The sequence below is a fragment of the Aphelocoma coerulescens genome, chromosome 2, assembly GCF_041296385.1.
Source record: "Aphelocoma coerulescens isolate FSJ_1873_10779 chromosome 2, UR_Acoe_1.0, whole genome shotgun sequence".
Taxonomy (NCBI): Eukaryota; Metazoa; Chordata; class Aves; order Passeriformes; family Corvidae; genus Aphelocoma; species Aphelocoma coerulescens.
Genome location: NC_091015.1, coordinates 140504670 through 140528074, shown reverse-complemented (window position 1 = coordinate 140528074; position 23405 = coordinate 140504670). Strand labels below are relative to the sequence as shown.

Below are 23405 nucleotides of genomic sequence, written 5' to 3'. Positions count from 1 at the left end.
TTTTTTAGACTAATTAATAGGTAGTAAAAGAAAGATGCCACATCTCTTGAGCAAGATTCCTGTCCTATTCATACCTTCATGCTGAGCTTACAACCTGCAGGCACTCCAAGTTTCTCAATTATTTGCAGCTTTTAACATTTGAAGAGTTATCTCTAGTAATCTGCCCCTGGCCTATTTAAAGCTACAAGAATCTAAATCCAAAATTTCCTTTCTATTAAGTTTATAGAAACTGTATAACATATATATTTGTTTTATGTTATTTTATTCATATGCTATATTCCACTTTTTTTTTCCTATGAAGGTATTTTGAAGTTTATTAATTGATGGGTTTTTTTTCTTCAAATCCATTCTTAGAATTCCCTTAGATTCCTGTTCATGTCTGGAAGCAACCAAGAGAAAAATCTCTAAAGCAGCAGAGAAAACATAAGTACATAGCACATCAAAAAGACGTGTGCTGTATCTTCAGCCCACTGTACTCCAGAAGGGAAGACCACTACTTCTCAGGTTTTTTATTTGACATAAAGAAAATCCCCAGCTAATGTTGAACACATGCAACATTAAAAACATCACGAGAATGACTGGCATATGCTATAAGCATGGCAGAGCACACTGCTTCCCTCCTGTGACAAAAACAGCAGAGCTGACCCAAGGGCTCTACTGTGGTTTATTTAATTCTGAGAATAAGTTTATGGGTGATCAACCTTCCAGCAGTTCACAGTTCTTGACAGCTACTATTTTCAGCAAATACACTCTATGTTTTGGTCACTGAGCATTTCATTCTTCTTAATATAAAGGCTCCAAGTGTGTCAGAGGGTTAAGAGTTGATCAAAGGGACGTGTGGCTGCAGGGGGCTGGGGGGTGATGACATATTTCAGCCTTGTTTGCTGTAGGGTACAACACGGAGTTCACACTTGAGATAAGATTCTCTGGGAGCACATTTGTTTGAGATTCAGTGTAGCTTGGGCATAGAGGAAATTAGTGACTGAGGGTGCAACCAAGTGCTCAGAGCTGAGACAGTGTCCATATTCTCACTTTACAATTGCTGGGGATGAATAACCTGAGAAGCTGCTCCCAAATGATTTCAGGCAACTGAGCATTTCTAGTCTTTTTCAGATGCCACCACTAACTTTCAGCTAGGCCAATCTAACATGAACATGGCATCTCCACATAAGGGGAATTACTCTGAATGATGACTTTTTCTAAAGCTTATTAGCATAACTATAAAAATAGTCAGTAGTTCAAAAATCCACTATGAGGAACTTGCAGAATTGACTGCATGTCTTACCACAGCCAAAAATATTTTATTTGGAACATAAAGACATACCTAATACTATACTGCCCAAAGACAGACTTCAAATAATAGGTGACAATTTTTTCCAAACCTAAAGCTGCAGGCGCTAATTTTAAAAATAAAGCCTTCTCTGTAAAACTTTAAGCTCTTCAATAGAGAATACAAGACACATTCATAAAATCAATTTTTTATTTTGATAAAATCCTTATAAATATAAAAGCATTGGATCAACTCCACTGTTTACAATATGTAAAAAGTACATAACACTTCTGTTTACAATATGAAGCAGTAGCTTTATTCCTTTCTCTTCTGAGGCCAACAAACTTTGTATCCTTCCTGCAATTTGTAAACATTTTTTTCACATTCTTTAGCTACTCACATAACAGGGAAACATATAAGATCCAATCCTAGGTCTAAAAAAAGGCTGTGAAAACATACAACACACTCCCTCTTTTCTTTTTAGTGCTGCTAAACACTTTGTATTTATCCAATAGTCTGTTTGTGTTCTTTACTTCAGAAAATATTCAAAAGGCATTGGGAGGCCTTGCAGGATATAATAGCTATATTCTGGGGAGGGGAAAACAAAAAAGTCCATCTACCTTAAACTAAGATAAAGTACCTATATCTCTATGTCTAATTTATTTTTCTAAAACAGCATATAAAGTGAATCCTGATTGTGATTTCCCTCATGTTTGTTCATCTAAAATCAAATGACCCATTGAGGTAAAAGACAGAGCATATAAAACTTATAAAAAAAATGAATTCAAGGAGAGCAGTCATGGAAGATGAATTTGTCAGAAGTACTACAGAGAATGGTGTTAGTTGCTGCCAGTAAAACCTCTAGGTGCCTCTTTCAGGTATCACTGGATTTCACTATGTACTTCTCACAGTTTGAGAGTAAATCTAATTCTATCCTAAGCTACATCCTATGGCAAGTTCATTAATAAAAATATTTGGTGTAAAAAACCCCAATTATATTCAGACAACAAAAGCTCCTAGGAGAAACACAGGCTCAAGTCAACTCATATAGACAGACGGTTCAACATATTGCTATTGAGGGCTGAGCTTTTTATTAGATGTTGACTTGATTCTGATTTCTTTGGCTCACTCTGACTATTCTCTTTGGTCTTGGAATATAAGTGCAACCACTGAAGTTCAACTATGACAACAGAACATCAGCCAGTACCTTGAGACATTTTATACCTGAGTAGTGCTGTCCTCCACAGCAAGATGAGAGGTAAGCAGCATGTGGTTTGCACTGCAGCATGCAACAGTCTGGAACAACAGCTACCCCTGCCTCTTGATTTTAAGTGGCAAAAGTCTGATGTTACACAGATATAGTGTAATAGTCCCTTCTTTTTTACCAAATACAACAAACTGGATTAAGGCACAAACAGCTCCCTCTATGCCTTTCCACCTTGCAATTTCAGGTTTCAGGACAATTTCATGTTGTCACATTGTGAAATTCAGGAATACCTAATCCACCTGACATGATCTTGCAGTATACAAAATCCTTACTATTTGCTTTAAAAAAAAAAAATCAGTACATGATTACTGCTATGAAGCAGCCAGAATAACAGGATCATATAAATATCTGTTTTACTTAAATGCTGTTAGTCATTACTGCTTTTTGTAGGAAAGTAAGGACAGTATTGCAGAAGTCAGCAATGACATTACATCATCCTCGACATATTTTTTCCTTGGGAACTGCAGTGTGAGGTTCATATAGAAGCTAAAAGTTATCTTAGAGATTAGAAGAATTATCCCAGAACATCCTATACTGTCAGTAATACCAGGGATCCTGTTCAGTAATTTGGTGGCAAAATCTGGGAAACTCCTTCACCACATTTGACCCTTATGATTAGCAATGACCTCTGTGCATGCAATGCTGATGGCTCAGTGCTGCTAAGCCAATGCACTCAAACCTAGTCAGACCTGTTAACATCGATGAACCTGTGACAACTCCAGACATACTTGTCTGGGAGAAATAACTGCATGGAAACCACTAATAAAATACCACCTATTCGTTTAAACATCTCACAAAAAAAAAAAAAAAAAAAAAAAAAAAAAAAAAAAAAAAAAATCACAGAGTATACTAACTAATAAAATTAATTCAGCCTTTGGTTTCAGAGGGAGGCTACTGGCTTTACTCCTTTAATTTCTTCTGACTTCTCGTCCCCTGAGAGGCTGGGGAGGCCGGAAGTTTCTCAGCAAGCAGCAGGCGACCTCGTCTTCAGCAGTGCTCAGGAGGCTGCGGAATTTGGCCAGCTGTAACCAAAAGAGACATAATGTTCAGCAGAAAACCCTCATGTCCATACTAATGAAAAAAATTAAAGACACTTGTCACTTTTTTCCCACGTGGAAGAACAGAACTGTATTTTATCAAGCCATGAGGGCAACGGCAATTTCTCCATTTCTATCCTTGTAAATCAAAAAGGTTGACTACTGAGGAAATATCCCAAAGTACACATCAACACGAAACTGTGCATAAGGATTACCTGTTTCCTTTATTCCCATTTTGTCTTCCATAACTTGATTTATACTAGGGGGTGTTATAATTTTTAGTTGGATTTCATAGTTTGGAGATTCTGAAATGTTTTTTGCCAAAAAAAATAAGATTATGTTTCTTACCATACAAACATTCTATGTATGTTTCCTTGTCCACAGAGTATATTCAGAATTAACCTGGAATTGCAGGTGTGGCACTAAAGAAATCTTCTGCAACTAGCACTTACTCAAACCAGGAGAGATCCCAAATTCTTCCCTCGTGAAGACACAGGACAAGCATAACTCAGCATATGCTGATCTCAGCAGAAACCTCTATCAGAGCTCCATATCTAAACCTTGGGAAATCTGACCCTGATTTCTGACCTAAGTACAGAATTTTGTTTAATATCTAATATTTCCAATAGTTACTATTTCTCTGTATCACCTTACTTCCCTCCTAGGTTCCCATAGGTAGCGCAGCACAGAAAGCATTCCATTACAATAGAGCATTTAATTGTACGGCACATTGCATTGTAATGACATTAAGAGCAAAAAACATCAGTGCTATCTTGCTTCACCCCATTCTAAAGCTAACATTTGTAATTCAGGCTCCTTGTAAGTTTCTAAAAACTTAAAAGCTATTTTTAATTCCTTTCAACCTGAAAAGTGCAACAAGAAGTCTGCAGTAAACTCTAAAGCCCTACAGAAATAGAAACTCGATGAATAAAATTAAATGGTAGAATAGTATCAGTCACAGTGCTGACTGATCAATCACAATAGCAGACATTACTGGCAACAAACACTTCAGCTGCATGCATTTTTATATTGAGAAGAATATAGCATATTTCTACTTTGATACATTATATTAGCTAAAGTCTATGAAAAATGACTAATAAAGGATCACTATACTTGACACTTCCCCACACCACGTCCTCTGAGCCTGTTACACGTGGCTGTTTGTGTACAGCATTTCACATTTTAGAATGTGTTAATTATTGATTTGCCTAAATAGTAAGCTTTTAACCTGAACAATGGCTTTTCTTTGGAAAGTGGATACCTTAACACAAGTTTTCAATCCTACATCCATACACATTGCAGCGAGCCTTACAAAGCCAGACTGAGGGGAGTGAAGAAGAGATACAGAAGAGAAAAACACACTCATTAAGCAAATAAATAACTTCAGTTAAAAACAGAATTTGAGGTTTCCTAACAAGCAACCCATTCAGGGAACTGTCTTAACATTTTGAGCAAAGACTGAAGTCACCATTTCTGCTGAGTATGTGGTCTCTCCTCAGAAAAATTTTCCTTACACCTGAGAGGATTAGCCCGCTGGGTGTCACTGTTGCCCAGTTAAGGTACAGCATGCAGCTTTAACAAGAAATGTAAATAGACTCTTTTATGTAGTATCACAGCTTTCCTAAAACAGCCTAGCATAACCCCAGCTTATTACAATTGTATTCACTTCTCACAATTCTAGTAAATTCATCAAGTTTTATGTATTTGGAATGCAAGAAAAAATTTACTACTTGTCTGCCAGATAAAAATGCCAAAGATGAGGTTTGAGCAGGATATGCAAATAACTAAATCAACTGGAATTCCAGAATTTCTAAGCATCAACACAATTCTTTTTTTCTTTAAGTTTCCCGTGGGTTATTTTTGATTATTAATTTTTAGAGTATGCAGATCATTTTTAAAAATTAATATTAAATAGCTGTTACAGCAAGAAAGGCAACAAGAAGTCAGAATAAATTTGATATACAAATTTTCCCTTTTGAAAATCTTAGAAGGTCTGCAATGCCAAGGCCCGCAAAAGAAAATGTAATTTTGGGTGGCATTTACAATTTCAAGTTTTACAAAAGCAATTTCTATAGCAGTCAAAAATCCAAAAATACCTGCTCAGAACAAACACTTATGGGCTCTCTCAGAACAATCCAGATGACACTCTCAAGAAGAGGTGGAACAGTGAGAGAGCCAAAGTAAGTCCAGTAGTCCAGGGACTTGGGAAGCAGACAGCTGGGATCAAAATTTGTGAATAGTGCTTTTTTCCCCTGGAAAGAAATAGAAGAAAAAGAAATACCAGGGCAATATTATTTAAAAGCAAGAGGCCAAGGTAAATCACACCAAAGGAGATAGAGCTTGTTCCACTATCAGGTGGGCTGGGAGCATCTTGGGTGATGACAGGAGGTCCTCATCAGTGCCCTTCTGATGAGGTCTTACCTCGGTGACAGCTTTGCTGTGGCTTTCCTTGATGCCGGCAGGACACCATCAAAGGTGTCATGATAGGACAGACTCCCCAAAGTTACACATGACCATGAGATGGAAGTTGTGGGGAGAGGAGAGGTTAGACTTTCGAGGTGGTCTCTGTGGGGCTGGCAGAGTAACCCCACAGGTTACTGCCACTTGCTTCCCTCCCCACTCACTCCTCCCAGGAGCTATTACTGCTTCTCTCTGTACCTGATACCAGGCCAGAGCTGTCTGACTGAAACATCATGTTGAGAGTCTGGCTGATTTCTCTCACACAAACAATAGGTTATTTCTCACTCTGTACCTCAGCAAAACAGGAGAGGAAGTCTTTCCCTCATCTTTTTTACAACCTTCCATAAAGTATGTTTTTCCCCTGTTACTATCCTCAAAGCAACAGATTTAGGAATTAGCCTTTTCCTCTGATCTTTTACTGTGTAAAAAATATGTTTTGTCTATTTAGTTTTCAACCTAAACAGAATGCACATAAACTGTGTCAAATCATATATAAATTGCTAGGGATTAGGAAACATGAAGGTACAGGGAGTAGCAGCCAGATTTCAAGAAATAAAAAACCCTATCTAAAATAAAAAACCCCAACGAAAGCAATCACAAGTATTAGTATTCTTTCAGAAGCACTTGTTCACCTTGACTCTGATGGTGTCCAAGCGGTCAGTAATCTTCTTCAGTTGAGGGTTGCATTCACCAATCTATTAACACCAAAGAAAAAAGAAACGCTGGAGCTCCAGAGAAAAGCAACAAAAATTAATAAAAAGCAAATGCATAATGAAACTGCTTTATATAACTGTACTGAAGTGACTGTAAGGTCTGTTGCATTTTGTGGGTACAAGCCTGCAACTAGCTGGTCCTTAGAAGTAATACTGGTCATAAAAAAGATCCACTCCCTTGCTGATAGTATTCTGGCTACTCATAGTAATTATTTCAGCCACAAAAGAACTACAAACTTTTCAGTACAGGGGAACAGAAACCATTTATTTTTCAGGTTTTAGTATGTGGGATATTGAAAGTTACAGACTAACAACAGAAATTTAAATTGCTTATAACACTGAAAACACTGTTCTTACATAAGAACATTCCAAACAGAGTTTGTGTGCTAAGAAATCCAGTGATACAGTGATCCAGTGATACTTCCCTTGAGTCATTGTAATGCAAACTGGAAAGACAGAATTACTGAATTGCTGAAGCAGTTCTCTGCAACTGCTGCATGGAACGGCTCTCTGACTGTGCCAGCACCAGTACTAGCTGTTCTCAGGAAGCTGTGTCAGCCACCAGCAACTACAGCATTGACCAAAGCCCTATCTTTTGCCATAGATTGCCTGAATTCCCCATCTGCTTCTTCAAACAGAAGTCAATGAAGCTGTTGCATGAATTTAATCATAGAACAGGTAGAAAAGGCAAAAAGGTATAAAATAACTATTAGGAAATTCTCCAGTCTATGGTTTTGTATTTTTAAATTATTATTATTTTCTAGAAGAAACTACCAGCTCAGAAACAAGCCATTAAAGAAACATTTAAATCAAGTTGTCCCTTTAAAGGAACCTGCTAGTCAAGAACAAGTTATTGGGATCCAAATAGGGGCAGCTGAATTAAGTTCCACATCTAATGTTGTATGGGTGTGCAGACTAGGCAAACTGAAGAGTTTGACTGCCTTGAATAATCTATTAATCTGGTGTTTGTATTTTTAAAGGAAGCACAGCTTCCTACATTGGCAGCTAAACGCTATGAAGGAAATAAGTATAAAACAAGTATCAATAATTACACCAACCATCACCATGATCTCTTTGGGCTTATAAGGCAGATTTACTACAAGGGCTAAGACATTCTCGTCTTACCTTCAGAAATACAGCCATGACTGCTAATCCATCTGACTGAGAAGCTGCCTCAACAAAACTGGAATACTTCTCTGCATTCCAATGGACCACATGAAGCTGAAAAGCAAGATACACAGACAGCATCAACTCTCGCTGAACTCAAGCAGTGGCAAATGAATATTACAACTTTACTGTGTTTGATACTCGACTCTTTTGTATGCAGAACCATTCAGTATTCCAAATGCAGATATTTCATTAAATCAGTAAATACGTAGTTCACACAAATGGCAAGGGCATTTCCAGTGGCTGAGATTATTGAAAATTCAGCAGCAATCGGCACACCACAGTGCCTGTCAAATTGCTGTTGGGTTCCCAGATTTTGAACTGAGAAGTTAAGACAAAAAAAGCCAATGGTTATATAACTAGAGGTTTTAAATCCATTTTTACTACAGCTGATTTTAAAATTGATTGAAATTCATGAGGATGTCATTAGTACTTTACTCCTCTTTTTCTTTAATCAAGCTTTCAGCAACATTAATCATCTACATAAATAGCTAGTAAACAGGCAAATACACATTAAACTCGCACTGACCCTTTTCCCCTTGTTTAGCTCAAGGGAACATCAGCATTTCATTTTTGACACTTTTCAAATGTTATTTTCTATGACTACCAGTAGTGACACCCTTACAAGCAGCTTGATTAGCTCAGCTTTGAGCATTTGCATTTCCAACACGCATTATTCTGGAAGTGTCCTGTCATATTTACTTAAGAAGCTTAAAGACACTACCCAGCCAGGTGGGAAAAGCCCGTGATGCCTACTTCCATGCCACCTAAGTCCCTCCTGCTAAACCAGATTTCCTAATTCCTGACCACACTTCATGATGGGAGGTCCTTCCTAGGAAGTGCCAGGATGTCCCAGCCTTGAGCAATGGTCTGACTGCCAAACTGGAGCACACTCACACAGCACTTAAGTCTAAGTACTTCACAAACATAAATTACTTTCACAAATCCTCAGTGGATTAGTAAATCTTATTCCACACAGTTTTTAGATAAAGATGCTCAGGAGCAGGGCATGAGATTGGCTTTTCTAAAATTGGTGACCATCTTTTCAGATGTTGAACTTTAAGAACGCTGAAAAGCAACTCCATTGAATGACTTAAACTGGGATGAACCCATAAAAAAAAAGGCTTCCTTTTGGAATTCAGCACCTACAAGACAAGTAAAGTAAGAACAATTTAGGAAAGCTGAAACTTGTTTTAGAGGATTTTTACATGAAGCAAGAGAGTTGCATAGTTGAAATAAGCATCTAAGAGTATGAAGATTTTTATTCCAAGTATCAATCCTTGCTTAACCTCTATGAGTTTCAATTTTCCATATCTCTAAAATGGAACTCTTACTTGGTCTTACTTGATACCAATGTTTGTTAAGCATTTGGGCTCTAAAGTGCTGAAACATTACTTCCAGCAAGTAAGGAATCCCACTGTAGCCAGTAATAATACACAGACACAATGACACACATGCTGGCTCACAGCTTTAGAAATCCTTGAAGGAAAGTTGCTATGAATATTATAAACTAAACCAGGAGGAGAACTGTTGCTGCCTGTCCTGAGCTTCCCCTCCCCAAGACACTTGCCTCTGTCATGTGCTCTGAACTGCTTTATTCCAAGCATGAACAAAACCAAATGTAACTCAAACCCTTTGGCAGTGTCCGATTGGCCGCTCACCCCGGGTCCGTCCCCAGTCCTCCCCTTTCCCCTTCTCCGTATAAAAGAGAGGACCAAGGCGGGGCCTGCCCTCTTTGGCTTTGCAACTCTTTTGTGAATATCTGTGTGCGTCTGTTTCTTTTTGAAAGCTTCTAATTGCGGGAAATTAGGCAACCTGGGAGCTATATTTCTCCCTCTTTGCTTCTGCTGGTGGTATTAGATTTGCAGCTACCATTTTACTGCTTTTAGGGCTACTGAAACGCTGGATTGCCCATGCTACCTCTCTAGGCTGCCCGAGGCTTTCTAAGGCATTGAACTACTAGCCTAGCCGGTCAAAAGCTGTAAGTATACCTCCTCAGAGAACATAGTCCACTAAACCTTCCTCAAGTGCATTAATATCCTGGAGCTCATAGTGTCTGCACCTCTCACTATTATAAGTTCACAGAACCTACACTGAACAACTATTAAACAATTACATTTTTACATACACAAAAAGGAAACAGATACTCTCAGTCAGAAATTACTTTTATTGTGGATTTGAAAAAAAAAAAAAACAAACCACCAAAAACAACCCAACAAAGAACAAAAAGGAAAATTCCCACAGCTACTAAAAGCCCACTCCCACTCCCTCATAGCTTTGCCAAAAATCCCCAACAAGGTAACCCTCCCAAAAACAAAACCCCCAAACAAACAGAGCGTGAAACACTTTTGGGTACAGACCCGTTCCCAGTGGCTTGAGACTTCTCTTTAAGGAATATATCCCATCTTACCACCGCTCTGCACTGCAGCTTGTGAAGAGACCTTGACCAGATCGTATGTTGTCACAAAGAATGGAGCCATGGATCCCTTCTGCTTCCCGGTGGGCTTAGGGGCCAAACCTTGCAGTCTTCTTTACCTGTGCATTAATTCTTTCTTCAATTCAGTTAATGCTTTTTCTTGAAATCTTGCACATCTTCCTTAAAAAGGTGAGCACTGAAACCATCTTCATGTCTCCTTCTCAGATATTTTCTTTTTTGTGAACAAAATTCAGCAGCCTTGGTTTTAATTCTGAGTTTCTTATCCCAAAGCCAAAGTGACATCTAGAGAGCTTCTTGTGGAGGGTTACCCAACCAACAGGTAACAGAAAGGCTTTTAGACTGGCTAGAAATTCAGAGATATTTTCTCCTTCCATTTGGTTTCTTAGATGGGAAACATACATATTTTCTCAGCTAGAAATTTGGGTTTGGTACTTAATGGTTTTAAAGCACCTTTATTAATTCTTTATATTCCATCTCACCTGGTTCCTGTGGAAAACATAAGCCTTTAAACACTGCAAATGTCACTTTTCCCCATTAGTGTTAGAAAACTGATCTTTTTTTTCCTGACCAGTATCTCTTATAGCATTTCCAGTAAAATCTGATCACATCACAGTGCACACATTACATCTTTTTCTTCTGTAGTATTATGCCTTTTATTTGTCCACTTATTTTTACACTTTTTACTTCTTTTTAACCCCAGAAAATTCTGACACTGTCTGAATCATCTGTTTTTAAAGATCTCAATCTCATCAAAATATTCCATGTTACTTCCATTTGTAAAGAGGAATCTTGTACTGAGTACTTTTTCCTGCAGATTACTCAAATGTACCAAAGGAGACAGAGCAGGAGTGAATGCTCCATGCCAGAGCAGATGGTGTACTTCTCCCTGTGGCACACCACCTCCACTGAAACACGGCACCCCACAGACAGCAGGTGCCCCACAGACAGCAGGCATCTCACAGATATTAAAGCGTGGTTCTCAAAGTTATAATCACCACATTGCTAAGTGCACCACAAAATGCATCATTCCTAAGTTTTGCATAAACTTTACACTACACAGGCCCCAAATCCAGTAATTCTGTGGTTTGTCACTGAAGAGGACTTTGAAAATGTTCTCCAAGGAAGAAACAATGAAAGACAAAGTTTAAAATAACTCTTGAACATTAAGTCTTGCTCTTATCAAGCTCTTGTCTTCTGTACTCCTTTTCTAATCCTCTCCAAAGCTTTCAAAGAGGTTCTCCTTTGAGAAAGGACCAAACATGCAACACTTCAGGAAGACTGCTTGTCTTTTTGATAAAATGAGGGGAAGACGAAAAGCAGGAAGAGGAGGGGCAACATTATTTTTGCAATGGAAAACTAGTCACAAGCTGAGAGGTACAGATGACTCCATGTAAAGCCTTACCTCTGCTGCATACTTCATCCCGTCCACCGTGTGCTCAGAGCCGGCTTCGTCATTGGATCCCCAGTGGAAGTGAATCTGGCGCAGCCTGTAGGTCCCGCTGAGTGGCCCCCCAGTCAGCACTGGAAACCCAAGCAGAGGAAAAGGCTTCACCGAGAGAACAGGAGTCTCTACACACATCCTCTAACCTCACATCAGACTTCAGTGTTCGGACAGTCCTCTGCTCCTGCTCATAAGCTGTCTCAGAAGGCTTCCCATTTCTTGGAAGTACTATAGAAACCCTCACCTGTCAAGGATATGACTATGAAAATTGCATTTATGAGCAGATTAGTGGGTTATGGCCCACTAAAGGGTATGCTTTTCTTGTCAAGGTTGTCTTGCAATGGGTTGGATATTTCTCAGAAAATGGGGAAATACTTTTATTTTGCAACATTCAAGAGTTTCCTCTCTTGATTATATTCAAAAGAATCTCTAAAAAATTAAGTTCAAAATATAGGTTTTATGAATAATGAGCAGGATCATAAAAATGTAATGTCAGCAGAATTTCTTTTCCTCTTTGGAGGAAAATAGGTGGACCTTAACAAATTTTCAGGGCTCTTTCCTTCATTTGCAACTGGATCCAGTTATATCAGATTGAAGTCTGAGGAAAAGGAGCTTATATTAACATAAATAAAATTAAGCCAATGCTACATATGCAACGTACAACTGCAATATTACTGACAATTAGCCAGGGCTGGAAGGCATGTCCTATGAGGAGCAGCTAAGTACTTTGGGTTTGTCTAGTTTGGAGAAAAAAAGGAGGCTGAGGGGTGTCCTCACTGCTCTCTACAACTTCTGAGGAGGGGAAGCAGAGAGGGAGCTGCTGATCTCTTCTCCCAAGTATCCAGTGACAGGACTCGTGTCAAACTCAAAGCTCAAAGCTGTGCCAGGGAAGATTTAAAGTGGATGCTTGGAAGCATTTCTTTACCATGATGGTGGTCAAACACCGGAGCCAGTTTCCTAGAGAGGCTGTCAAAGCCCCAGGCTTATCAGAGTTTAAGAGGCATTTGGACAATGCCCTTAACAACATGCTTTAACTTTTGGTTAGCCCTGAACTGCTCAGGCAGTTGGACAAGGTGATCGTTGCAGGTCCCTTCCAACTGAAAGAGTCTACTCTATTCTATTCTAGTCTGTTCTGTTCTATTTCTATTCTGTTCTAATTCCATTCAAATTAACGTGCATATGGGTGGGCTTTTCATTATTTTCCTTTTGCAAGTGCTTGTAATTTTCTTGTCAGACTTAGAATCAAAATATCTCTTCACAGAGACTTGAATGTGAATTACACTCAGAAAGATTCCTTATTCATGGCAAAACCAATCACTCCACTCTCCCAGCTCCATATAACCTCTGAGCATTTGGGAATCAGTCTGGAATAGTTTACTGGCTCATAGAAATTTCAAGGGAAAATGATGGGAGATTTAACCAGATGTTTTTTAAATTAAGAGCAGTAGGGAGGGCAATATTTTTTCTCTCTTCAAGGTTTAGTCCAAAACCTAAACTTTCTTAGGAACAAAATACACCAAATAAAGATGAAAGAAGAATTTTTAAGTTGCCTATTTGCTTGCTAACACAAGTAGCTTGGATAATGAAAAGGAACTGGGACTGTTTATTCTGTGGGGAAAAATATTTATTTTCCTTAAAGCTTCAACTCAAAACCATACATTTACACAGTATATAAACTTAGCCAACAGAGGAGATGGGGCAGTGGCACTTTTAAATTCGTTGTTTTAAGGACTGTAAACTTGGAGACAAATGATCCTAGAAACATGTAATGATCAGTGTTCTAACTGGGTGAGGAAAAACTATTATGTAGAAATGCACCAGCACAAAATACTTCTGCTGAAAAGCGTGGAAAATGGCCTGTTGGTATATTTGTGCCACATCACACAGTGATGGTAAAACCCTTTCATTTCCAGCAGTACTTAAGGAAGAGGGTAGTCAGAAGTTTTTAAGGCAAATATCAGTATCTCAAATTCTGAAAAACACTGGAAGAAGATCAATAGAACAATTTCAAAGAATGGTGCTAATGTGGTACCAAAGAGCATAAACAGACTTACACAAACAGTTACAGACTTGACAGCCCAGTTCCAATGCTGACCAAAGTGAAGAAATAGTTCATGTGGAAGTCAGTTAATAATGCATTAGAAGATGCTAATGTATTTAGTACCAATTAATTTGATTTTTTTTTCATGAAACCAACACATGGCAGGAGTTCTTACTTCACAGGGGTGCCCCAGAAGCCAAATTTGGGCCCTAGAAAATTCAGTATTTTTTGAGCAATGACCTGAAAGAAAACAAAAACATTACTGATAAAGTTTGTCAGTGACAAATATTAGGGAAAATAGTGAATTACTCAGTTTATGGTTATGGACTGAAGAATCTGGTCCACACATAGAAGACATGGAGTCTACTGAAGGAGACTGGGGATTCCATCTTTTAATTATCTGATCAATGTCTGTCAGTGCTTTGCCATGATATGAACTAAATCCTTGGAGATATGGCCTGAGGAAAGCAGTAAGAGGAGGATCACATTACCATTGCTTTGGTACCAGGGGAAGCCTAGAGAAACACTGTGTGTCAGGCCCTGTCACTTCACGGATGGAGTTAAGAGAGTGGAAGAGGTTCTTGGTGTATTCACATTCATTACCTTTTTTTTTTTTAAACTGTGAGGGTAATTAACAGTTCAAACAACTTACCAAAGGCTGTGGTAGGTTCATCATCGCTGGAAAATTTGAAATCAAGACTGTATATTTTTCTAAGAGATGTGCTTTAGTTCACCAGCGTCTACTAGGCTCGAAGCAGAGATTAATTCTGGGAAGTTCCGTGGCATCTGACACAAGGTCAGACTGATCATTGATGGTCAGCTGGTGGCTTTCAGGCAACATCCAGTGTTGACACAAAATTTGAAACTAAGACTGTTCAGGAAACAAAAACATGATGGTGTCTCCATCTATGTCTATGAGCTAATAAGTCCTCAAGACTAATGGACAGGGTCATCAAAAATTGGTCCCTCTCTGGCTTTGACCCTTGTGAAAGCATCGTATGGTCTTGGATCCTTAGCTAAGCCTCACACAGCTACAAAATGATTTTATTTCTTGAAGATTCTGCCCTCCTACAGCTTCAAGGGAAGGCATGCTGGCTTGCCCAAAATCCAAGAGAAGGTTTTAAAGAGGAAGGCACTAACAGCACAAAGACTATGATAAACCAGAGAACTTCTAAATAAGAATTATTGTTTGCAAAAAGGGAAGCTACATACTCCTGGAAAAGACTGGGGCAATAATACTTTTCAAAGAAGAAAAGGGATTAATTGGGATCTATTTCATTTGTTCTGTATTGGCTCTTACTTGACACAAGAAGTCTGAGTATAGGTTGTAAAAAGGGGAAAAACATATAACCAAACCTGCAGCTAAATTCAGATAAGAGATTTGAGCGATTCAGTTGGAATGAACCTGTAATGAGACATAAAGGATTCATCTGCAGTGAGAGAGAGCAGCATTTGAAAAATTGTACACAACACTGTTCCAACAGGGGGATGGCACTATCCAGCTGGATCAAACCACTCCTGTGAGTAGGGAATCCCAGCACATTCTGAGAAACACAACCTCGAACTTGTGTCCAAGTAGATTCCCATACTGTATCATGCTGAAAGACAGGGGAAAAAGGAATCTCTCATCCAGAGGAGCAAAGCCTTACTTTTTATAAGGAGTTCATACCCAGTAGTGAGACGTGCCCAGGCGGTAGGCATTCTATTTAGGAGCCGGTGGAGGAAGTCACAGTGCAACATTAAAGGAACAAACCTGATTTGTTGACGGTGTCATCAAACTCCACACTGGTGGAGTGCCCGTTGTTAAGGATGATTTTAGCAGAAGCTGGATCATAACTGGGATTTAGAGGACGGAGGGAGGGATCATACTTGGTTTCCTCAGTTTTGATGTCGATGGGTGACTGACGGTCTCCATTAGCAACAGGAAAAACCTCCTTCCAGTGGGCAGGCCCTGCAATGCATTGGAAGAGAAATCTAAATTGCTGACAGCACCCTCATTCTTATGAAAGAAAACTCTGCTTGAATTGTCCTCATCTGCATCTCTTAAATTCAAAAACGATGCATCAGGAAAACACAGATCAAAATATTCAGCTACTTTTGCTGCATCATATTGCAACAGCAGCTCTCAGGACCCGTTCCTGTACCTTGCATGTACCTTTAAACAAAGCCACATGCAGTATGTAGATACTTAAATTATTCCCAGTTAAGACTCAGCTATGCACAAGACAAATACAACAAATGCTCATTTAATCAGTCATCCTGTATCCAACAGGCACTATGTCCCAATAAATTTTTGACATGCCATTTTTGCCTAATATCATGTCTCATAATGCCTTTAAGGATTAACTCTCTTCTGTGCAAATCCCTGCATTAAGGCTTTTTTATGCCTTAGTCATCTGCTGCAAAAGACCTGAGAACACATCTTCTACTGATCACTCTGAATGAGATGGGGAGATGTCAAAAACGGTGAATGGTGACATCAAGAAATGCTGAGTGGTTGCTGGAGCCTGACGGCAGTGCCTGGAACCTAAGCACTGCTGCACCTCCGATCATGTCCTCCCAGCTCACCAACTGTGCCCATCAGCTATCACAACGAAGAGAGACTGTCACCCTCTAATCATGAAGTCTCCATACACACAGGCACACTTACACACACTAGTGTAGCAATGACAAATCAAAGAACAGGAACACTCAGGACAGCGGTGCCTGCATGAGGTCTGTATTTCTACTGCCTTCAGCAGGTAAGAGTAGATCTTCCAGACACAGATGCAGCCCCATTCACCAGACTTAGGTAGAAATTATAGGGCTATGGAAGCTGTTAATCAATACTAGTCATCTCAACCTTTCTCTCTCCAAGCAGACTAAGCCAAACGTCCGCTGAAAAGCTAATAAATCAATAATATGGACATGAGAAAATGGCAAATGACATCCTAAAATAGTAAGAAAAGCTTCATTGATAAGATGTGTGAGTAATCTGTTGTTACCTACTAAACATCAGAGCGTTCCCAATGATTCACAATAAGAATATATGTGCTATTGCTTAATGTGCCGCATTTGGATAAGAGGGTAAAGAAAAATATAAGTTTCCTGGGGAATATATTCTACAAAGTAAAGACAGAAAATAAGGTTTAGGATAGAAAGGAAGAGAAAGCAAGGGGAAAGAAGAAAGGAAGGAGAGAAAGGTGAAAGTCTGCAGGGCAAATGATCTTTCAGTATTAAGGAGAGCACAGCACTTGTTTTTCCTCCAGGCTTATAACTGGTAAGAAGCATAACAAATCAATTTAGAGAGACTGGATATAAGAAAAATTTAATATGAGCATCAGAACCTGGTCTTGTAAAATCTGCATCACTGGAAATCCTCATAACTAACTCCTTATACTGAAGATAACTGACCTCAGTGTAAAAATTGGGTTTGGGTTTTTTTGGATGGCTTAGCACTTAAATAAACATGATGACAAAAAAAGATAAAAACCTATGATGCAGTGGTTAATAACCAAACATCAAAAGCTGTTAGATATTTTTCTTTCCTCGACTTCAATAGAAGTGAACATAGCTCAGAAACTCACAGGTGCTAAAAGCACCCAGGCACCCCGGCAGTAAATCAGGGAAGGAAGCGCCCACAGAGCCGTGGGGCCACAGCTTGCACAGCACCTGGGCAGAGAATGATTCTCCTCTGAGCAGCACTGGAAAATAGAAGCGGGAAAAACTTGTAAAGAACAGCCTAAGACTTAAGCCTCAGAACGAATGCCTTCAGTCTTGATCTGGTAAAAAGTACTTTTGTTAATTACTTCACTAAATAAACTCAATAAAGAAATAGATTCTAACGCAAAAGATAAAAATTTTACTGGTTTGAAACATAAAACTGTTTAAACTTAATTCTTCTCACTTCACAAATGGTCATCAAAGCTATTCAATATTCTAATAACATACAGTTTAGAATATATTTTAATTGTGTTTAGATCCTAATACCCTCTAGTTAGGGATGCAATGCAAAATTTTATTTGTAAGAAACACCACTCCATCATTTATACCTTACTACTGTGATTTGGGATGCTTAGAAAAAGCTTATTGCTACTTAGTGTTTCTAATATTCTTTAACTGAGAAAAGGCAAAAATATATTTATGTGCTTAACTACTTGGTCCTATTGCTCTGTCTCAGAATTAACTATAGTTATTTGAATTAAGTAATATGGATGATTTGCGCTCAGAAATAATACAAAGGTGCCAAAAAGAAGACCCAAGGCTGTGATTCTGTCACTAGCTAATATTTAACAATAATATTCAGTTCTAAAAAGACATTATTGCTGGTTTTGCACTTGTTCTTGGCTCAGATGACCAAAACACTGTTTTGCTATGGGGATTGAACATCTACCAGAAAAACAAACTAGCAGAAACCTGACTTTTCAAAATATACAGGAAAATATCAAGCAACTTCAGCTCATTTCATACCACTAGGTTATATCAAGAAGTTCCTTACTAGCTAATCTATCATCCAGCTAATACATTTATACTTTTGCCACTCTAGGAAGACTGTGACTCAGTTCATTACTACAGACCCTACCCCAACACAAACTTTGTGTATGACTTGTAAAAAAGTCATTACTGTTGAAAGAGATGCTCAAATGCATGTCATACAATCAGATTTAAGCCAGTGGGATCTCCAGGGTGAAAACTTCTTCTGAATTCAGATGTGAGTTAGATGCCTCCACATTAAAATAATGCACACTTCAGTTTTATAAATATGCACTTTAAGACATACCCAGGGAATATCACTCATTGATTCACCTCCCTTCATTTTTTTTCATTACTGAATGAAAGTGATTAATATACCAATTTTTGAAGTTATGAAATCCTCTCCTGTTGTTGGGAAAATGTTCTGTTGCTAGAGGCAATTTTCTAGTAGCTTTTAACAATCAAAGCCATTGTGACTGAGATTTATGACAAAAACCTGAACCATCTGCTCTGAAGATTTCATGCCTTTATTTTGGACACAGCATTACCAAAGGCAATGAATTGTCTGATACTTTTAGGTCAGACTATCACTGCATATACCACTCACCAGCATGCACACATCCAGTTCATGAAACAGATCTCACAATGAAGGCAGTTAGGAATTTGCCAGGAAATAGAACTCACTACAGCACCTCACAGTGTTGCATTTTTATCCATCTGAAGCTAAAGATTACGAATTTCATCAACAGGATAATTTGACACTAGTGAAGACAGTGCCCAGTGAAGACACTACAGGATACAGCTGAGTTCAGGTGAGCCTCTATACATGCATGAATGGAGCATGTACAGGTGAAAAGGGGTTTGGGGGGTTTTTTTGACAGCCTGTTATTATATATAGAAAATTCATTATTTTAGTACAGTCTGACTTTGACAGGATCACATGCTCATTTATTTCTAAAGAGAATCCATTGCCCAGTTTATCAAACACAGAGTACTTAAATTTATAAAGTTACGTTTGCAGGTAATTTGGTTGCATATTAGGTTACAGTAAGATTAGCTCAAATAAAAGCAATTAAAAATTCATAATGGGTAAAATTAAGCAACTTTTTAAAATGCAGATATTGAAATGATGTAATTATTCTCAGAAAGAAAAAATGCATAAGAAATTATGGCTGGACTGAAGTATCTTAAAAGTCTTTTGCAATATAAAAGATTCTATGATTCTATAAATTAATATCCCTTTTATTTATAAAATGCCCCAGCATTACAGTAGTAACCAGAACAAGAGAAAATTTTTGCAGTAAGAGACAATTCAAGTAAATAATTTCCATATATTTCATTAAACAAATAGAAAACTGAAGACAACTGATTTCCTGTGGTTCCTTCCAACCTTATTCATTCTATGATTTGGCTTTTAACAGAAGTGATTCCCCTGTAAACCAAAAACCACTGAAGGGGCAAGAACATTGCCCTCCTGACAGGAACCTTGAGCAGCAGTGAAAAGCATGCATGATGCCACACTGAAGCCAGTTTTCAAGATTTCAGTATTATGCCTCTACAGATAAGGGACATCAAAACTGTGAGGTAAGAAAAGCAGCAAGGAAGCAAAGGCCAAGGTTTTCATAGAAATAAAGTAATGCCTCCATGCATTTCAGAAACACATGCATCAAAGTAACCGAGAACTTCTGCATTAGGTTTGTGTGACAAGACACTGGTAGCAGGGAGGCTGCAGGTGTGGCTTCTGTGAGGAGCTGCTGAAGCTCTTCCCCCATGTCCAATAGGGGCCAATGCCAGCTGGCTCCAGGACCCACTGCTGGACAAGGCTGGGCCCATCAGGAACAGTGGCAGCGCCCCTGGGATAACAGATTTAAGAAGGGGGAAAAAATTACTGTGCAACAGCAGCCGAAAGAGAGGAGTGAGAATATGTGAGGGAAGCAGCTCGCAGAGACCAAGAGGAGGGGGAGGACATACTCCAAGAGCCAGAGCAGAGATTCCCTGCACCATGGTGAAGACCAGAGTGAAGCAGTTGTGCCCTGCAGCCCATGGAAGTCCCCAGTAAAGCAGAGATCCAGCTGCAGCCCATGGAGGGTGACAACTGGAGAAGGTGGATGTGTCTTGAAGCTGTGACCTCATGAACAGCCTACACTGGAGCAGGCTCCTGGCAGGACCCCATGGGAAGCCCAAACTGGAGCAGGTTTGCTGGCAGGACTTGGGGCCCCATGGGGAATCTATGCTGGAGCAGTTTGTGAAGAACTGCAGCCTGTGGGAAGGACTCACGTTGGAGAACTTCATGGAGGCCTGTCTCCCATGGGAGGAACCCCACGCTGGAGCAGGGGCAGAGTGTGAGGAGTCCTCCCACCGAGGAGAAGGGAGAGGCAGAAACAACATGTGATGAACAGACTGCAGCTACTGTAGGAGAGCACATGGAGAAAAGTCAGGAGTGAAATTTGGCCTGGGATAAAGGGAGGGTTGGAGGGAAGGTGTTTTAAATATTTTACTTTATTTTCTCATTACCCTATTCTGATTTGATAAGCAACAAATAAGACTAATTTCCCCAAGCTGAGTCTGTTTTGCCTGCAAAAGTAACTTGTGCATGATCTCTCCCTATCCTTATCTTGACCCATGAGCCTTTCAGTCTATTTTCTCTCCTGTTCAACCAGGGTCAGTCCCTAAAACTTTTAATACTGTATATAACAGCGAGCCCATGCCCTTAAACATAGATATTCCATATATGCAGACATGTATGTTTTAATATTTGACAGTTTATGCACATAATGATTTCTGTTGTGACTGTTGCAAGTAGCAAATGCAGACCTCAGAGTGAACACAGATGTCTTTTCAACTCTTCAGGCAGTCAACCACAGTATATAACTGCAGCAGATTTAATTTCACTTTATTTCTGTCTCAGTTGTAAAAGATAATCTTAGTTTCAGGAAAACTATTTTCAGGCCCATGAAGGACAACAAAATTTTTCAAGAATCAGAGCAATTTCCTTCATCTGCTACTCACTCAAACAATAAAAACAGGGTAAATCAGTAAAATAATTGCATTAAAAGAGAAAAAGCTGAGAAATAAAACTGATGCTAGGAAAAAGCACTGAAGTGTTCAAAATCCATGCCTCCCTCCTTTAGTCTCCTGTGAAAGGTGTGGTGAAGGGGATGGACTTATGAGGAACTATCCACCCCACAGCTGCTGTGGAGCTCCAAGAAAGGAGTGAAAGGCAAACTCCACCTCAAATACGTTACCAAGCAGGCAGTAAACAGAGTTTTATAGGAGAGACGGGGCCTCAAGACAGGTCCAGGGCCACCCCAATAGAAATTCTGGTGGCCTCCCCTCTCTAGAAGTTGAGAATAGCAAACATGAAGAGATAGGATAAGGGAGGGAAAGTGGGCTTCTTATCTGGACAGTGCAGGTGAAGCTCAAAGCATGGAAACCTATGGAGAAAAAAATTTGAAAAACAAGACCCATTTACGTCTTCAGGGGAGGGGTAGGGTAGACTGCACAACAGCAGATAGCACACCCAATCATTGCAACATCCCTGTGATCCACCACCACCCAGTTTTTCAGGAAAAGTACATCCATCCAGAAAAGATGGAACAAGAGGGCCAGGAAGGAAAGGTAGTACTTGCGCAAACAGTATTCCAAAGTCTAAGTAATATTATATACAAAGCATATTCTTATAGGCAATAGTACATGCAAATACATAGCTGTCTCCCTTTACGGTCACGGTGTTTCATTTCTCTGTGTACAGACAATATAAGTTATTCCATGTGTTTTATCAGAGTTGAGCCTACAATTTACAAAAACACTTTCATTTCTACTTGCTTGACTTGTGAGACCGTCTGCACACTGGAGCAGCGTTTGCATGACTTAAAATGCAAAACAGAGCAAAGTCTTTAAGCCTGCTGATGAGCCCATCCTGGGACTTCAAAGACTGACAAGATGAAGGAAACCATGGAACAACTAAAATCCAAAAGCATCTCCTCTTAGGTGCGTAGTTACACATTTAAATAACCCCGTCAAGTAACTAGGATTCCCACCGTGTAACAGAAGCAGAACACAACTGGAATCAGAAAAGCACTGCTGGTACAGCAGTTCCGATCAGTGTGGCTGTCTACTCGATCCGTGCACGCAACTGTTCAGCTAAACGAGCGAACGAAATTCCAACCGCGAATGCGACAGACCCGACCCGGAGCCAAGCCCGGCCCGGCTCTGCAGGCGATGCCGCACGCACGGACACCTCTGTCAGCCGCCTGCCTTGCAGAATACCGAGACAAAAATCTGCTCGTTCTCACGCTGCAAAGCATTTCAGCTCATCCAGCTCTCCCGAGGGCAAGGGAGCTGCCGAGGCCAGCCGCGGGGGTGCTCCCGGCGGGACCCCGCTGGCCGCCCCGACGGCCCCGCGGGGAGCGCCGCAGCGGCCCCAGCCGCGCCCGCCGTTCCCTACCGTTGTGCTCGTCGTATCCCCAGTGCAGCATGGCTCTGCTCTCCTGCCGGGACGGGACGGGATGGGATGGGACAGGCTGGGGCGGGAGAGGCGGCTGCGCCCGATTTGAAGGGGACGGGCGGCGACGCCCTGATCCTCGGGCGCTGATAAGGGGACCTGCAGCGCTCCGGCCTCCCGACCCGTCCGTGCCTGTTCTCGCCGCAACCCCTTCGCCGCCAACCCTTCGCCGCCCAGCTTCTCCCCAGCTTCTCCCCAGCCTACCCCCAGCACCGTCGGGGCGCCCCGGGACAGGCTGTGCCATCTCTCAAGCGCCCGCTCCAACAGGGGAAAGGTGCAGCCCCTGTCCCGCCAGAGCACGAGTTGTGCGGCAGGGAAAGTCGGGAGTGTCCATTCCTGGGGTCACCCCCGCCACTCCCGAAAGTAAAACCAAGTGCGCACCGTTGCATCCCCTCCCGTTTTTCTCCCAGGGGTGTAAAACCAATTCCCTTTGGAATCGGCTGCAGAAGATTCCGCGTTTTCCCAGGCGGGGCCGTGAGGCAGGAGAGTGTCCCACAACCCACCGGGAATTTATTCTTTTATCCAAGCGCCCCGTGTGCCGGGGGCTGCCGTGGGCACGTGTTTGTGGAGCTTGGGACTCGGCGTTTGGGCTGCGGGCGCGCGCCAAGGAGCTCTA

At 40.4% G+C, this 23405-nt stretch overlaps 1 protein-coding gene across 5 annotated transcripts; it reads right to left on the bottom strand.

The window, feature by feature from the left end:
- Positions 1-1466: 1466 nt before the first annotated feature.
- LOC138105274 (carbonic anhydrase 13-like) lies at positions 1467-22836 on the bottom strand. 5 transcript variants are annotated; one of them, XM_069005035.1, is made up of 8 exons: positions 22733-22836; positions 15587-15784; positions 13847-13882; positions 11754-11872; positions 7873-7968; positions 6667-6729; positions 5671-5826; positions 1467-3559 (listed from the first exon to the last, which is right to left on the bottom strand). In XM_069005035.1, the coding sequence occupies exons 1-8, from the start codon at positions 22761-22763 to the stop codon at positions 3446-3448; spliced, it is 813 nt and encodes a 270-aa protein (XP_068861136.1). In that variant the 5' UTR covers positions 22764-22836; the 3' UTR covers positions 1467-3445. The 5 variants fall into 5 exon arrangements, with proteins under 5 accessions (XP_068861136.1, XP_068861131.1, XP_068861134.1 ...); XM_069005030.1 differs by lacking the exon at positions 13847-13882; XM_069005033.1 differs by lacking the exons at positions 13847-13882; positions 15587-15784; positions 22733-22836 and adding exons at positions 14009-14073; positions 14486-15576.
- Positions 22837-23405: the final 569 nt, after the last annotated feature.